The 18212-nt window shown below is 37.3% G+C and overlaps 1 protein-coding gene across 2 annotated transcripts; it reads left to right on the top strand.

Annotated features, from left to right (window-relative positions):
* Positions 1-69: 69 nt before the first annotated feature.
* Positions 70-16514, top strand: LOC127647836 (ataxin-7-like protein 3). 2 transcript variants are annotated; one of them, XM_052132324.1, is made up of 13 exons: positions 70-277; positions 1452-1554; positions 1645-1777; positions 1899-2070; positions 4274-4371; positions 4522-4544; positions 4659-4704; positions 7703-7740; positions 7850-7918; positions 8366-8409; positions 11950-12021; positions 13417-13553; positions 16271-16514. In XM_052132324.1, the coding sequence occupies exons 2-13, from the start codon at positions 1504-1506 to the stop codon at positions 16501-16503; spliced, it is 1116 nt and encodes a 371-aa protein (XP_051988284.1). In that variant the 5' UTR covers positions 70-277; positions 1452-1503; the 3' UTR covers positions 16504-16514. The 2 variants fall into 2 exon arrangements, with proteins under 2 accessions (XP_051988284.1, XP_051988285.1); XM_052132325.1 differs by lacking the exon at positions 11950-12021.
* The last annotated feature ends 1698 nt before the right edge of the window (positions 16515-18212 follow it).

The raw sequence follows: 18212 nt of genomic DNA, 5'->3' as shown, positions 1-18212 counted from the left end.
ATACTGCAGGATATTAATTCGACGAATCGATGTCTCCTCAGATCGCTAGTTGACTAGTGATGTCTGACGGGGCCCATCATGGCAGCGTTCTTTTATTTTCTTACATAATCTGCTCGAGCGACTCATTCAAAGAGACATTTAATCGTTTTAGTAAGGCAATATTTCTATAATCTTCATACGTAGGCGTATGTTTTAGACATGTCGGTTCTCTTGATTACATTAATAAATACTAGAACAACAGCTCTGTGAATGACAAGACCCGGCCCGTTCAGTCTTGGTAAGTAGAGACAATTTAAACTCGAGCGCTACAAATCTCCTTTACAGCGCTGCGACGTAAATATAAATTACATTGTATCAGATTTTCCCGCATCTTTGTAACAATGATGCCGAAACCCGCCCTCCACATGAAAAGACATATCCGATAGAAAATATGACAGTCGCAAATCAGCCGTGTTATCCTCTGTAAACCGCATGTTACAAACTGACACATTTAACGGTATAAAGCTTTAACGTTAAGTTTAAACCCAGCGCCTAATGATTATAAATTACTGGCTCAGTTTTATCTTATTTACTCGTTTTTCATGTGGCTACTGTATTTCCTTTATGTGTGTCCACTTGTTTTGAATATGAAAAAAAATAATAATAATAATTATGACGAGTATGTCTTTAAGTTGATGGTATGGAAAAGAAATTGAGTCTTAGCTGTTTTTTAGCCCCACCCAAAAATAAATATGCTCTCATCATTTACTTTACCCTCATGTCATCCGGATGTCGATGACTTTCTTTCATCTACAGCACACAAATTAAGATTTTTAGAATAATTTTTCAGCTCTTTTGGTCCTCACAATGAAAGTGAATGGTGACCAGAACTCAGAAGCTCCAAAAAGCACATAAAGGTAGCATAAAAGTTATCCATACGACTCCAGTGGTTAAATCCATGTCTTTTGAAGCGATGTGATAGGTGTGGGTTAGAAACAGATCAATATAAAGTCTTTTACTATAAGACTTCACCTTTGACCAGTGCCGACCAGTAGGTGGCAATATGCATGAAGATAGAATGCGTAAGTAAAAGTGTAAGTGGAGCTTTATAGTAAAAAAGGACTTCTATATTGATCTGTTTCTCATCTACACCTATAATATTGCTTATGAAGATATGGATTTAACCACTGGTTTTTTTATGCTACCTTAGTGCCTTTATGTGCTTTTTGTACCTTCTGAGTTCTGGCCACCATTCACTTGCATTGTATGGACCAACAGAGCTGAAATATTGTTCTAATTAAATCTTAATCTGTGTAGAATAGATGAAAGAAAGTCATCTAGTGGGGCATTGCCACCCTAGATTTCCCTTGTGCCCAACCCCTGGTTTGATAGAGCAACAACCACTTGCCCCTTCCAAGATTTGACTGATGTAATACAGTATACCTATGTTTGAATGTTTGTGTGTTTTCAAGCACTTTCTCTATTACGTCGACAATGAGAGTTCCCCTATTATAGTTGTTGCAAATGAAAATGGACGAGATGTCTCTGTCAGGCCTGGATAACACCAAGCTAGAGGTAAAGAGTATAGTTAATGGACCTTTTTCATCAAACTAAAGTAGAACACATTTCAAATGTTTGTAATGTCATTTTGGTCGGCTCTTGTAGGCCTTGGCTCATGACGTTTACTCAGACCTAGTTGAAGATGCCTGTTTGGGACTGTGTTTCGAGGTGCACAGGGCGGTCAAACAAGGCTATTTCTTCCTGGATGAAACGGACCAAGAAAGCATAAAGGATTTTGGTGAGTCAATGTAATAAAAAAAAAGAAAGAAAACTCATGTGAGTTGTAATTTCTTCATCTTGTCATTGTTTTGATATCACTAGAGTCAGACTTCTAAAACTTAATGCTCTGTCTGATGTAGAAATAGTGGACCAGCCAGGTGTGGACATCTTTGGGCAGGTGTACAACCAGTGGAAGAATAAGGAGTGTGTGTGTCCAAACTGCAGCCGCAGTATAGCAGCTTCACGCTTTGCTCCTCATCTGGAGAAGTGTCTCGGGATGGGCCGCAACAGCAGCAGAATAGCAAACCGCAGGTCAATCACATTTGAAGGCTTGGAAAATACTGTAGTGCAGGAGTCTTGTTATTTTATAGTGTCTTTTCCTGTCTTTCTAGGCAAACATGCCAAAAAAACTTAAAGGGATAGTTCACCCAGAAAAGAAAATTCTCTCTCTCATGCCATCACAGATGTGTAGAACACATTTGAAGAAAAATATCATAGCTCAGTAGGTCCTTAAAATGGATAGTGATCAGACCATTTGAAGCTCCAAAAATCATAGGCAGTCAGCATAAACGTCATTCATGCAATTCCATCTGTTAAATGAATGTCTTCTAAAGTGACACGATTGCTTTTGGTGCGAAAAAAGATCAATATTGAAGTACTTTTTAACTATAATCCAACGCTTCCAGTAAGCTTCACGAGAAGGTGGAGATCATGCAGCCTCTTGTGTGTTGCCATGTTATGGACGTAATCTCACGTTCTCCCCTCAGTTGAGATATCCAGGATAAGCACACATGCACCATTTTGAGTAAAGAAAGTGATACAAATCTCGTTCCTCCTAATCAGTTGTAATCAGCGCTGCTCTTCCGGCTGTGATGCGCTTGTCTCTGTTATCAAGCGAACATGCCAACATGATTACGTCACCGCTGCTGAACGGAGGAGATCATTTATAGTTTAAAGAGTACTTAAATATTTATCTTTTTGCACCAAAATCGTACCACTTTAGAAGACATTAATTTAACAAATGGAGTTGTATGGATTACTGTCTGTGATTTTAGGTGCTTCAAAAGTCGGATTGCCATCCACCTGCATTTTAAGTACCTACTGAGCAAATATATTTGTATATTTTCTTCACATGAGTTCTGCTGAAGATAGAAAGTCATACACATATGGGATATCATGAGAGTGAGTAAATGATGAGAATTTTCCTTTTTGGGTGGACGGTTACTTTAAATGAAACAAAAGAGGAGCGTTAAAGGTGGAGTATTGGTAATCCAATACACTTTTTGTCAAATTCCGCAAATATCTATTCACGGTTTGCTAGCTGTCCATTCTGTGTGTGTGCTGAAAAGAAATCTGGAGGTTTGTACACAGCCCTGGCTCTGTAAATGTTCCATGTTTTATATTTTATTCAGTTGCACTAATCTGAATGGTGAACTGAATGGCCATTTTAGTGAATATTCTTTTTTTTATTCAGAAAATAGTTTTGGGAAGACATTAAAAGCCTGTTCACACCAAGTCCGTTTTTTCAGTACGAGAGTTTGTTCTTAATTGGCTTTTGTACGGTTACAATACATTCCTATGGCCCTATGCACATCCGGTCTGTCAAATCGTCTATTGATAATCCAAAGGTTTTTTACAGAGGGTGTTCAGATAAAAAAAAATTAATCGGACTGAGATGAAAACTGACTGACCAATGAGATAAGAGCTTTTGTCAGTCGCTAATCAACTGTCAAACACTGACACATGTGCAGCTGATACACACTCCTGAAAATAATGTAAATAAAAATAGTTGCAATTCATGAACTACATTATTTAATGTTTATCGCTGTGCCTGTTATAATCTCATGGTATTAAAAATAGCAGCGAGATTTAACACTTTGTTTGCACTGAGCTAATAGAAAATCCCAGAAAAAGACTATTTCCATGCTATATTTTACTTAACACAAAGAAATTGCAGAAACACATTTTTATTGCGAGGATAATATGCTCCAAGTATTGCAAGAATTTAAATAAATAGAGTGAGCCAGTGTTTTCTCTTATATTATATTTTTATATGTTATACCCTAACCTACTGTTATTCTTAATACACATTATTTCACGTGTATTCACTGTACCTTGTGTTGTATTATCCAGGCATAGTAAAAAGAGAAGTTCAGGTGTCAATGTGTAATATACTCGTAGCTTTAATAAATGCTTTAACTACATTCATTATATTAATTAAACAGCTGAAGGTTCAGACAGGAGACTGTTACAACCAAAGCACCGCAACACTGCCGCCTACAGTATAGGAGTGAAATAGTTTTTGTTTTATTTTTTTTACAGACTCTGTGTGAATAGACATTCTGTCAGAGGTTCATCTTTCAAAATCGTCACGGATTTGGTGAGAACAGGCCTTAAGCCATATATAGCAGTACTAATTATGTCCCAAAGAGTGGCCAGAAAATAATATTTTTCAGTCCCTTAAGGTTTTAAAGAATTATAGGTTGTTTATTTATTTATTTATTTATTTTTACAGAATAGCCAGCAGCAACAACACAAGCAAGTCAGAAAGTGATCAGGAAGACAATGATGACATCAATGACAATGACTGGTCTTATGGTTCAGAAAAGAAATGTGAGCTCATCTAATCTGTTTTTCTCATTTCCTCTCTCATGTCCCACACCTGTATCTGCCTTTAATGTTTACTCCTATTCCCTCTTTTTCTGTTGTCACGTAGCATTTGATTTGTAAAATAATTGACAATTATTTTTGTTTTCATCACAGCCAAGAAGAGAAAGTCAGAGAAGGTATGCGAATAAGTTTTGACATGAACCTGATGAAAATCCAAACCAAATGTTCTTTGTGAAATTGATACACTTTAAATATAAAAAAATTGTAATTAAAGTATTTGTACTTTTTAGAATCCAAACTCTCCCAGGAGATCCAAATCTCTGAAGCACAAAAATGGTGAGTTTTTGAAATCTAGCTGGCAGTTGATGTGTTTATTCCAAGGTTATTATCGTAAACTAAAACTAAATCTAAATGTCATTTTTTTTCTTCTTCTGTAACCTGAAATTAAAGTAAAAAATAACATAATTGGAAAAACTCAAACTAAACTAAACTAAAAATTCATTGCTCTGAAACGTACTGAAATAAATAAAAATAAACTGGAATAAGATTTAGTTCCCTTACACTTTGCACTGCGTTTGCCAATGCATATTGGGAGTGTCCTTCCTCATGACCTAGTTGAAACCTCTCTACAGTAACGCCAATATTTGAATATTGGCTATGGTGTTTGAGCCCCACCCTATTATGCGTGAAGCTGTCCGCTATATAAGCAGGCGCACACACACCATTCCTCAGAATTTTCTTCCTTCGAGACAGCGATTCATCTCCTGTCTAGAAGCCCTCTACTGCTTCACCGTTGACTACACAAGTCAGCGGGCGGGATCTTCTCAGCAACGAGAAGACTCTGCTCGCCTTCAGTGCTCCGGCGAACATTACTCCACCTCGCTGCTTGAAGCTTCACTTTGAACAGGTCGCCTTCGGCTTGATTTGCGCATGCTCTCCATTAAGACCGCTCTACTGCTGGCTCTGTTTGCAGTAAAATGATTCAGTGACTTGCAGTACATGCACTATCAATTGACAATTCATGTCTGGAGTTTGGCCTGGTCTTTCAGAAGCCACTGTCAAACCCAGAAAAGGCTATGTGCCTAAGGTTCTAACCACCCTGCAGAGCACAGGCGGATCCCTCCTCCATGTAATTCGGATGAGGAACAATCCTTGCATTTGTTATGCCCTGTGAGGGTGCTACACACATATGCTGTGCACACCTGCCAGTTCAGACTGTCTGATCAGTTCTTTGTGTGCTATGGAGGATGCACAAAAGGAATGTCCATCTCCAAGCAAAGACTTTCTTACTGGATCGTTGATGCAATTGTCATCGCTTACGAGTCGCTGGGTAAGATTTGCCCAATTGGTGTTAAGCACACGCAACTAGAGGCATGGCCTCCTCATGGGCATGGATGAATGGTGTGTCTTTACAAGACATATGTTTTGCACCAGGATGGTCTTCTCAAAACACATTTGCAAGGTTTTATAACCTAGACGTAGCGTCTCTCTCTTCACAAGTCCTCTCTGTTTAGAGTGGTTGATATTTATAACATATATTTATGCCCCTCCCTTTAAATGCAGGCTTCCCATCAAGTCAAAAGCACTTTTATTATAAACGAAGTCCCTTTCCGACTGGGATTGTGAAGGGGGTTAATTCATACTATATGACTATAGTTCATATACTCGTTCTGAGTGCTCCCCTCTTGGCCCAATATGAGGGTCACTCACTTGCGGCATACTCCGATCGGTCGCCGTACATTGGGCGTGGTGTTAGGTTTCCTCTCTGGATGGTTATGTCGTGTAGTGCGGTGTGATGAGATTCTGTTCTCCATATGCATTAGCAAATGCAATGTCAAATGTACTAAGTAATAAGGGAACGTCTCGGTTACATACGTAAACAAGACATTACGTGCAAGCATTGCTCGCCTTGTCCCTCAGTCAGAAAATTTGTCTCAGGGAACCGAGGTTACGTGTGTAACTGAGACGTTTTCGTTTTTATTGTGGTATGTTTTTAAACCTTTTAACCTGTCATTACTGTAACATGAAGATGCCACTAGATGGCTTTAATAGACTGCATAATACCTCATTATATCAGAAACGGACTACCAGAAATTCAAAGCAGGTAGGCTAGATAAAAGTATATTTACTCTGTCAATCTGTGACTTGTTTAACATTTATTTACAAAATACTTTGTGCATGACAGAAGTACTTTTTCCAACAATAGTTTACAGACAGATTGTTTCACTTTTAATTGACTATATCACAATTCTAGTGGGTCAGAAATTTACGTACACTAAGTTGGAGGGAAAAGTGTGAGGCTTGCAAGCCTAAGAACACCATCCCAACCGTGAAGCAGGGGGGTGCCTGCATCATGTTGTGGGGGTGCTTTGCTGCAAGAGGGAATAATGCACTTCACAAAAGAGATGGCATCACGAGGAAGGAAAAATGATGTGGATATATTGAAGCAACATCTCAAGACATCAGCCAGGAACTTGTTCGCAAATGGGTCTTCCAAATGGACAATGATACCAAGCATACCACCAAAGTTGTGGCAAAATGTCTTAAGGACAGCAAAGTCAAGGTATTGGAGTGGCCATCACAAAGCCCTGACTTCAGTCCGATAGAAAATTTTTGGGCAGAACTGAAAAAGTGGCATACAAACCTGACTCAACTTCAACTTCGGGCCAAACTTCAACTGTGTATTGTTCATGGTAGATCTTGCTGCAATAACATGAAAAAGTAGATCACGTTCTATAGAAGTGTGAGCACCCCCACTGTAGATAATGGAATGAACTACATGGAGATGGAGGCTTTTCTTTCTTTGACTACCATACATAATATAACTACCATATGACAATAGCCTCCTCCCCTACCCAATGCAGTTTACATTTCTGTTGCTGAGAATCAAGTTGAATGCATATGTGTACTCTAAGCAGGGCCGTTTCTAAGCATGTGGGTGTTAGAAGTGAAATTCTACTTTGAGGCCACCAGCAATAATATTACTTACAAATTAGGAGTCCAGCAATATGACCTACACTATACAAATGTCTGTTTTCCTCATTTTCCAATATCCCTTAATATAAATACTAAAACTTAAATAAAAACTAAATCTAATGAAAAATTAAAACAAACAAATAACTAACAAAACTAAAACTAACAAAGAGCTAACAAACAAAATGAAAACAACTAAATTTGAGTGAACATTTTTAAATAAAATAGAAATAAAAACTAAATTAAAAACTATTATAACCTTAGTTTGTTCTTTGCTCTTGTTCACTACGTGACTGTACGGAAAGCTGAGGATCAATTTGGGAATTTCTTTCAAACAATTTCTCTTTTTGTCTCTCTACAGGAGAGCTCAGCAGTAGTGTAAATTCAGACCTTTACAAGGTGAGGTGATTTACCAAGTTCTTTAAACATACCAATGTCACAACACTGAACTCTGGTTCTCTTGCAATACTTATTAAAGCAATATTGTTTCACTCTGTCACCCCTGCAGTATAACTACAATTCTGGCATTAGCTATGAGACTTTGGGACCAGAGGAGCTGCGATCTATACTGACTACGGTAAACAGTCTTTTCCTACAGCTTAAAACATCATCATCAATTAATGATGCAAACAATACAACGGTAGTTTTGAACAGTAATGATCAGAATAAACAGTACTTCCACCAAGTAATAAAAGTTTTTGTGCCAACATTTGCAGCAATGAATAGAATAGAAAGCTGTGTGATTTAGTTGCGTGACTGGGCAAGACATGGCCGCAATGTCATGTGTTTGGCATGACTTGTTGATGCGAATAATGGAAGACAGAGGGAGTGTTTGAATCTTATTTGAAAACTTGAATAATTTTAGCAATTTTGTCTTGTGCCAAAAGTAGCACAGAAATGACACTTCACCTTTAGGTATTTAGAAATGTACCCTCACAGATTTTACTATTACAAACTAAATGTTGTGGAGAGAATTATTTTTTGTCGTCTTTATGTCTTTATGTCGTCTTCTCTTTTTCCTCAGCAATGTGGGGTCGTATCGGAGCACACAAAGAAGATGTGCACTCGGTAAGGATTCACTCCATATTTTATGTGAACAATAAAAATAATCACAACATCTGTGATTTATTCTTACAAATGCACACAAAGGTACACTCATTCCATTGACATTTAGAGCTTTTTTCCATTATGTGATTGACTGTGCTGTGCTTTCACAAGTCGTCTTTCCTTTGCCAGCAAAGAGTAAGTACATCTCCTGCTGTTTCAGCAGGCTTGTATTATAAAGAATGCAGTTTATAAGCCAGAATGTCTGTGAAACCAGTCTAGAGAAACATTTTTATACTATGCGTAACCCTGGATTAACATATTTTTGTATCCCTTTGTTAAGGTCACATTTTACCCTGGATTAAGCAATGTTTCTCACATGTAATTTTGAAAAGGGGGTTAGCACCACTTTTAACCAAGGGGTAAGCACCTGTCATGGCTAGATTAGATGATATTCTTGGCCTTCATAGTCAGATGTCTGGTTAAACATGTCTTAGAGAGACTGAAAATGAGACCAGAGCTTTGGAGGTTTTAGGTCAGAATTTAGGGATGAACCGATATTGAAATTTTGGCTGATATCCTGTAATACTGTTTATATAATGGCTGATATCCAATATGACATCTAGTATATAAATCTGAAGTGATAGACTTATTCAGTATATCAGCCAGGGGTGCGTTTCCCAAAAGTATTGCAAGCTTAAGTTGATCGTAGAGACTATTGGCGCCACTGCCTCGTTTTCTACTATCGACTTAGGCTTGCGATGATTTAGGAAACACAGCAGAGGCCAATAAAATGGCTGATATTTGGCCATTTTGTGATTTATCGGCATCATGCGATAACCATGTTTATTTGGCCAAATTACAGAAGTGTGAACTTTCCCTTGTGGCAGTTCCAGATAGTTCCAATAGATTGAATGCATCATCAACACTTTCTGCTTTTAGGATTTTTTCTTTTGATGTTTATTAAAATTGTAATAAATATTGAATCAAAAAAGAGTTTGTGTCACTTTAGAAATGTTGTGTACATCTGATTTGTTGTTGTAAATTGCATTGTTTATTGGCATTTATATCGGCCATCCTGCTCTCCAGACATCTGTATCAGCCATTGAAAAACCCATATCGGTCAACCACTATAAATCTGTACTGTCTTGCCTGATTTTGTTTAAAAGCTGTATTCATACTAAAATTGATTTTAAGTATTTGACACACTTCAGGTGAAATCGGCATCAAAATATCTTATACAGAGAAAAAGATGGTTAACTGTTGAACTTTTCTACTGGTCAGTACTTTTCTGCAACAAATAGAATTGAAAGCTGTCTGATTTAGTTGCCTGACTAGGCCAGACATTAATCATTTTTGGAGTTTTGTCTTCTGCCAAAAGTGGCACAGAACTATAACTCTAATAATAATTAAAAAAAAAAACTTTTATAAAAGTGTTTGTATTGAAAAAAAGAGCCCTGGTATAATCTGCTTCCAATATCGGCCTCTTCAAACTGATGCTTATAATTAATGCAAACAATAATATTAGCTGATACTACAGTTGAAGTCAGAAGTTTACATACACCTTAATGTTTTTCACAATTCCTGACATTTAATCATTGAAAACATTCCCTGTCTTAGGTCAGTTAGGATCACTACTTTATTTTATGAATGTGAAATGTCAGAATAATAGTAGAGAATTATTTATTTCAGCTTTTATTTCTTTTATCACATTCCCAGTGGGTCAGAAGTTTATACACACTTTTTTAGTATTTGGTAGAATTGCCTTGGGTCGCACGTTTTGGCTAGCCTTCCACAAGCTTCTCACAATAAGTTGCTGGAATTTTGGCCCATTCCTCCAGACAGAACTAGTGTAAATGAGTCAGGTTTGTAGGCCTGCTTGCTCGTACATGCTCTTTCAGTTCTGAGGTCAGAGCTTTGTGATGGCCAATCCATTATCTTGACTTTGTGGTACTTAAGCCATTTTGCTACAATTTTTGTGGTATGCTTGGGGTCGTTGTCTATTTGGAAGACCCATTTGCGACTGAGCTTTAACTACCTGGCTGATGTCTCATAACATCCAAACATATCAATGGCAATTATGGCCAAATAGTAACATTTTTGTTTCATCAGACCTGAGGACATTTCTCCAGAAAAGTATGGTCTTTGTCCCCATGTGAACTTGCAAACTGTAGTCTGGCATTTTTTATGGCAGTTTTGGAGCAGTTGCTTCTTCCTTGCTGAGCAGCCTTTCAGGTTATGTCGACATAGAACTTGTTTTACTGTGGATATAGATACTTGTCTGCCTGTTTCATCCAGCATCTTCATAGGGTCATTTGCTGTTGTTCTGCGATTGATTTGTACCTTTCACACCAAACTACGTTCATCTCTAGGAGACAGAATGCATCTCCTTCCTGAGCTGTATGATGGCTGTATGGTCCCATGGTGTTTATTCTTGCATACTATTGTTTGTACAGATCAACATGGGACTTTCAGGCAATTTAGAAATTGCTCCCAAGGATGAACCAGACTTGTGGAGGTCCACATTTTTTTCTGAGGCTGATTGCTTTCGATTTTGACATGATGTCAAGCAAAGAGGAACTAAGTTTGAAGGTAGGCCTTAAAATACATCCACAGGTACACCTCCAATTGACTCCAATTAGACTATCAGAAGCTACTGGCTAATTGCCTAAAGGCTTGGCATAATTTTCTGGAATTTTCCAAGCTGCTTAAAGCCTTTAAAGGCACAGTTAAGGGTGTGTAAACTTCTGACCCACTGGAATTGTGATATAGTCAATTAAAAGTGAAACAAACTGTCTGTAAAGAATTGTTGGAAAAATAACTTGTGCCATGCACAAAGTAGATGTCCTAAATGACTTGCCAAAGCAATAATTTGCTAATATTCTATGGAGTGGTTAAAAAATTTGTTTTAATGACTTCAACCTATGTGTATGTAAACTTCTTATGTAAACTGTATATCCATTAATTGAGCTTCATTTATTCCCATTGTTCTTGAAAAAGAATCCTAGCAGTGAAATCATATGTGCCTGTGTTGTGTGATAAAGGGGACGTTGCTTTTGCCAATTAATTCATTGTCATTGATTGTGTGAGTGCTTATTTTTATTAGTCTATATATGTTTATATATTATGCAGCTTTAGAGCCAGAAATTGATTGTGCATGTGATGTGTAAACACATGATCTTTTTCATTTATGTAAATGGAAATGATCATGTTATGTTGGGACTGATTTTACGGAACACAACTGGCAACTCAACATAAATCCCAATCTATTAATCGGTATCCACGTTTCAGTTTTCTTTGCTGTGTCATTTAATTTGGCCTGTCTTCATTCCAATTGGACAAAGTACACCATTCTTTCCCAATTGGACAGTCATCAGTTGTTTCAAAGCACTGCCTGTTTTACAAAGCAAGAGACTTTTTGAATATCATGCAGCACTTACACCCGTTCCCTAAAAACTAATATCTAACCCTTGAGCCCCCTCTCAAATTATGTTAGCAATGTTCAGTCTCTTGTCCAGTCCTTGTCTCTGGTGCAGTGCGTAATGCCACGTTGTGTCCTGGCAGGTCCCAGCGGTGTCCCCAGCACACGGACGAACAGAGGAGGGCAGTCAGGGTCTTCCTCCTTGGGCCGTCCGCGTGAGTTTCAGCCCTTCTCCAAACCCTGACCTCTCCCTGTCAGAAAACAATCAGTATTCCATTCACTTTCCTTTCCTTACATCTATCCCTCTATTAATTTCCCTCTAATTCATCAAGCTTTTATCACTTGTAGTAGCTTTTTGAAAAATAAATGATCGAGAAAAGCTACAAGGTCCTAGTACTGATCCTTGAGGCACACAATCAAGCATCAGTGTACAGTTTAGTCGTAACGAATTACATGCAATCTGGATTGTTTAACAGATTACAAAAATCAATTACTTGTAATTGGATTAAATTACATTTTAAAATACTCCTAATCAGACTAGTTACTTTTTATAGATTACATGATTACATATCGACAAGGCAACGGCATTAAATCGCTTTTTCAGCCAAAAATGATTTATTCTAAGTCAACACACCGCTGATAAATGTGTAAATCTTTAAGTGTTTTCGGAAGAGAGGGGGAGGGTTGTGTGTATTGCACTTAGAAGAAGATGAAGCAGTCTACCTCTGGATCTATAAAGATAATTTCAATTTTAAGGAGACACGGGCACTGTGCAATGTAAACTCTGCTTTCCAAAAGATAATATCCTGTCAACTGCAAAAGATTATGTGTCAAATCTAAAGAAGCATTTGGAGGAATGTTTGCTTTTTTTTTTTACACATTTTTTTCCATTATTATTAGAATTTTCACTCTGTGTGTAATATAACCAGGTTGCAATGTCTTTGGTTTAGTCCATCAAACGCATCAAATTGCACAAATACACTTAATTTCATATTCAATTGGATTAGCACTGCAAAGTTAATTTAAGTTTCTTAAATTGCTTTTTGAAGTCTTTTTCAAAAATGTATATGGATCCTCTTTTGGTGTAGGGATAACATTGAGCCATTTATGTGAAGCTGATTCACAAATATAACTGGTCTGATTTCTTACTACGCATGAATGGTGTTTGTAAAATTGCATGACCACATTTGTGTTAACGTGCCGGTAAGAAATCTACGGAAATTTAAGAAATGTAATCATATGTGAGTCTGTCATTGATGGAGGGCCTACAGTAGACCTCTATCAGCATCACAGAGGAAAATATGAAAACATTCTTCATATTTTTACATTTGCTATCATCAGAATTTGTTGACATAAGCACCAATCAAAAAATGAAACCATGCAGAATTTGGTTGAAAGTGATCTAAAAGTAATCTATTAGATTGTTACTGATGGCATTGTTTGACATGTAATTTGCCTTGTGTTACCTTGTGTTAATCCATGCAGCACGGTCTTTGGTTTAAGATCTGTTGCTTGTTTCTTTGATCTGGCTTCTTTAGTTACAATATCACTGGTGGATTGTGTGCTTGTTTGTCACCGTGTAGAATCATACCATGATTTCTGTGTGATAGGTTGACACTACCAGACTCGGATGCAATGCTGGAAAATGATGGTTATGATGCACCTGATGGCCAGCTCATCATGTCCCGCCTCCAGTGGGACGGCTCCTCCGATATCTCACCGTCAGACTCTGCATCTTCAAAAGCCAGTGAGTTTTTAACAAAAGACTTGAGCACGTTTCAAAATGACCTGCTCCTTATAGTGACAAGATCTGAAAATTCGAAAGTATGCACGTCCAGAAGTCTGTGAACAAGTCATGCTTTTATTTCACATAGAAAACCCCACTGAAATTCCTGTAGCGTTTACTTATTAGTAATAACTCTCCAAACATGCTTGTTTGGTTCTTACACGCCTTAAAAATACAGGCAACTCTAAATACTGGTTTGTTCAAATTAATAAGAGTGGCTTATGGAGCATCAGAACATATCTAAATTTTAAATCACCCTCAGTAATGCAGACCTATATTCATAAATATAGATATAAACTACTCTTCAGCATATTATGGTCAAATTTAAAAGCTCACCTTACCCACATACATTAGAGTAATAGCAAAAATGTTGTGGCTACTTGGGGTTTACAGGAGCAGTGATCAAAGCAGACATGAGACATGGTGGTGTTAAGGCAACAAAATAAAAGTAAAGGCGTACTCACATTCCTGACAACAAGCTTTCATTTGATTTAAGGCTTGTCTGTTTTAGTTCTTTTCAGCAGTTTACATTAACATTTTCACTACATGGCGGTGCTTCTTAAGAACGCAGGGTTATTTTATTTAAAGGGGTCATGACATGGTTTTTTTTTATTGTATTATTATGTTCCCTTAGGTGCAATTATAGTATTAATATATTTTTTTTTAAGAAAAACTTTTAAAATCTAGTGATTTATGAACTTTTCCCACCCTGTTTCTCATCATCTGATTCAAACAGTCTGTTTTGGGGGCGTTTTCCATTTAAGACTTCAGTGTTAACGCCCACTGTTATGATTGGCTAACGTCAGTGCCTATGTATCAATTATTGACGCCCCCAGCCAGAACAATATGCAATTAAACTAAGTAAAAACACTGCGATTATTCATAATGAATGAAATTGCGCTTTAAAAAGTAGTTTAAAGTTTAAAATAGATTACTTACAGTTTGCGTCGTTGTTGTTCCCAGAATAGTCGGCACGGACTATTTTTCCATCTTTGAGCAACAGTTTTCTGGCAAAGCCAGCATCATATTGAGATTTGTTCTCAAAACAGTCATCCTTAAAATGTACAGAACAAACGCTTAAGTTAACACTGCCGTGACTGGGACGTCCGCAAAAAATAAACTGCATCCATTTTTCCCTGACGTCTGGATCTTTCGGCAGCTTATTCAGAGGTTTTGTTTGACCACAGCCAGGAACAGCACATCTGTGTGGCATCGTAATTTTCCTGTGCACAAGTAGTCTCTGTCAGAGCTCGCTGTCCATCGACTGAACACTTGTGAGGCGACTGCGATACTGAAATGAGCGTAGTTGTCTTGGCGCTTAAAGCGTAGTTATCTTGTGCTGGAGGCGGTCATATGCAAACGCTGTTACGCCACTTCTAACCGACACGTCACTTCTAACCATGAATCCAGAACGAGCTGTATTTTGAGCTTGATTAAATAAATGATTCGTTTAGAATGGGGAGGACGTCTTAAAATATTAAACTTGCAGGACGTTTTAATGATACAAAGACCTCTTATATACCAAAAGATCAAGGCAAATTTGGTTTCTCATGTCATGACCCCTTTAAACATACTGTAAATGCAAAAATTCTGGAGTTCTACAAAAGTTAATATTTTAAGCTTTCAAATGGTACCACATATGACTAATTATCTTTCCAGGTGTTTTAACATTTTAAACGTAAACCTCTGGCCCCCACCTACAGCAGGCCTAGAGAGTTATGCCGAGCTTAAAGAGGTGAATAAATGTAAATAATTCACAAAGTAACACCTGTAATTGACTTTAATTTGCTCTTACACACCTAAAAATGTCTCATTTGCTCTTTCATTTATTCAGCCTGGTCTCAAATGTATGTGGGTACTGCTACATTTTTGCAAAACATAATTTACGTGGTGTATTACACGTTTGGCTGCAGTTTGAAAGTGAAATGTCCAGCTGACGGTGCCAAAACCCATTGAAATGAGGTTGTATTCAGATGAGCTTTTGAAGGTGAATTTGGTTTTAATGAGTAAAATGTATGTCACTTAAAAAAACTTTACCCTAAACCTAACCAATATTGTTTTAAAATATAAACGAGACAATACTAAAGACAACCTTACCCAACCAACCCATAAACACAACCAATAGTGTTTTAAAATGGAGAAGTGAAATGAAAAGCAAACTGTTTCTGAAGCAATTAGCCAACCAAGTGCTAAACCCAACCAATAGTGTTTTAAAAAGCGAAATGTAAAGCACATTTTCTGAAGCAAGCATGTCTTTCCATGTCACTTCCATGACACTGTTGTGTCATGTTTCAGCTTGCGTTCTTGAGCGGTCTTAAACCCCAGTCAGCTGTGTTCAAAGTCCAGTGCTTTACCATGTGATCTACCGTGAAAGCCAATTACATCAGAATAAGTTCATTTCTCATTTTTCAAACGATGCATTAGAGTAAAAGTGTGTGAATATCATAACATAGCAGTTTATGAGTAATAGACAAAAAGAGGTGTTTATTAAGTCCTAATAAGCTTTTGACATTGATTTGTGTGCATGTGAATAAAACACAGTTGTTGTAGCACCTCTAGTGTTCATTTAGTCTAGAAACTGCAGCGATTTGTACCTGGAGACATGTTTATTGTGTTTTATATGGAGTCATGTTTTCAAAATGAGACCAGGTTGCATTTATTTGTTGTCTACATCCTAGGCACCAACAACTCTGAATCTAAGAGACCTAAGAAAGAGAAGAAGCCCAGCACGCTGTCTTTGAGTAGCATTGGAAGAGGTGGAGGAGAGAGGGATAAAGGACAGGAACGAGAGAGAGTAGTCGGTGGTGGGAGTTGCAGCAGCTCTCAGAATGCACTGGGCCTATCCAGTCGAAAAAAGCGACCAAAACTGCCAGTTCCCCCAGCCCCCAGCATCTACGATGAGTTAAACTAAAGAAAATGTCTCTCACACAGAAAAAAATGCATAAACAACTTTCTGGGACCTGAATAATGCTCGAAGATGATTAACTAGATTAGTCCGTGTGGCGTATGTGTACGCAAGGGAAAATCGGGGAGACTTCAGAAGTTACCCATTCTCAATCCCATATTTTATATCTCAGTTTCTGAGATATGTAGACAATAAGAAAACACATTTGTTACGGCACATTCTTGCACAGTGAAAAGTGAGAACTGCCGTGTTTTCTTTTAGTGTGTGTTTAAAATGGAGAAAGATTGTGTTTGTGCCACTTTGTTTTGTACTATGCATTTCGTCATTCTGTGTTGCGTACTTCTGTATATACATGTGTATACATGTGAGTTTTGGGTTTACAGTGACACATGAAGATGTGCCATGGTGTGTATATGGGTTAATACGTGCAATGTCCTCTACTGGTTTCCCTCATATTGTCCTGATAATGTCACTGCAACCTTTTCTCTTCTTAGCAGCTTACTGCCCTACAATGCCTCTCGAACTGTCTTTCTTGACAATGTCTTGCTAAACAATGGACTTTCATTAGCACTACTGACAGCTTTCTGCCAAAACTGTGGATGCACAATCTTTTGCCTATTTGTTAATATGCTTTTTTATGTCATGACTGGTATTTTTTTTTTGTCTGAGAGTATTTATTTAGTCTGCTTTGTGAATGTTATTTTTATAATCATGGCTTTTTGAGTCCTTTAGTCCTCTGTGTGATTGTGTGTTATGTATTTCCTTTGACCATAGAGTTTGGATTGCTGAAAAGTTCATCGGTCAAAAGTTCAGAGCACTTAACTATGTTTTATTAGGTGTCAGCTTGTTTGAAGAATTTTGTTTAAAAAAAAATATATATATTTTTTTTTTTGTAGCAAAAGTGCAAATAGTGATTGAAGATGCACTTAAAAAGGATAAAATTCAGCCAGTACAGTTCTATTTGATTGTCTTTTAAGTGATTTTTTTTTTATGTCATGGATTTGTTTGTGCATTTTGTGACTTGAATTGTAAATGAACTGAGAGCTTTTGATTTAGGCAGTATGAATGGAACTGCCTGCATGATGAGAACATAAAATAAAAAATACAAAAACATGGTACAGTTTACACAGGATCTAACATTAATTTGGGTGGGTGTTTGTATGCCGTTTACTGTAATGCTGTTATTTCTCAGTGGACTGTAGTCATCTCTGTAGTAGTATAAATAAAACTCAATATTTCTTAAACTCATAATTACCCCATCATTGGTCCCCACGATCACATTGGTCCGGAGATTTGTAAGCATTGCAATCGCTCTTAAAATGATGGTTCTTTATTAGCACCACGAGGAACCTTTAACATCAATGGAACCTTCCCATTGTACAAAATGTTCTTTGTCGTGGGAAGGCTCTTTAATCCAATGATTATTCAAAAAGCTTCTTTGGAGAACCTAAAATGGTTTCTCTATGGCATCATTCTGAAAACCCCACTGAAATAAGAGTTTGTCCTTCATTGTGTGTAGAAACAAGTATGCGTTTCAATCATGAGCCATTTTATTCTGAATTATTGCATCAAAGCTAAATCCAATCTGTTTTAATGAAATAAACTAGTTGTCTGCAATAAAGAATGAGATTAGTTTTCTCTTAAAACAAATTAAACAGATACTTTTGACAACATTATGAATGTATCACATTTTTCTGTCATTAAAGTAACCAATT

This window comes from Xyrauchen texanus, chromosome 8, assembly GCF_025860055.1.
Source record: "Xyrauchen texanus isolate HMW12.3.18 chromosome 8, RBS_HiC_50CHRs, whole genome shotgun sequence".
NCBI classification, from domain to species: domain Eukaryota; kingdom Metazoa; phylum Chordata; class Actinopteri; order Cypriniformes; family Catostomidae; genus Xyrauchen; species Xyrauchen texanus.
This window is presented reverse-complemented; position numbering and strand designations above follow the sequence as displayed.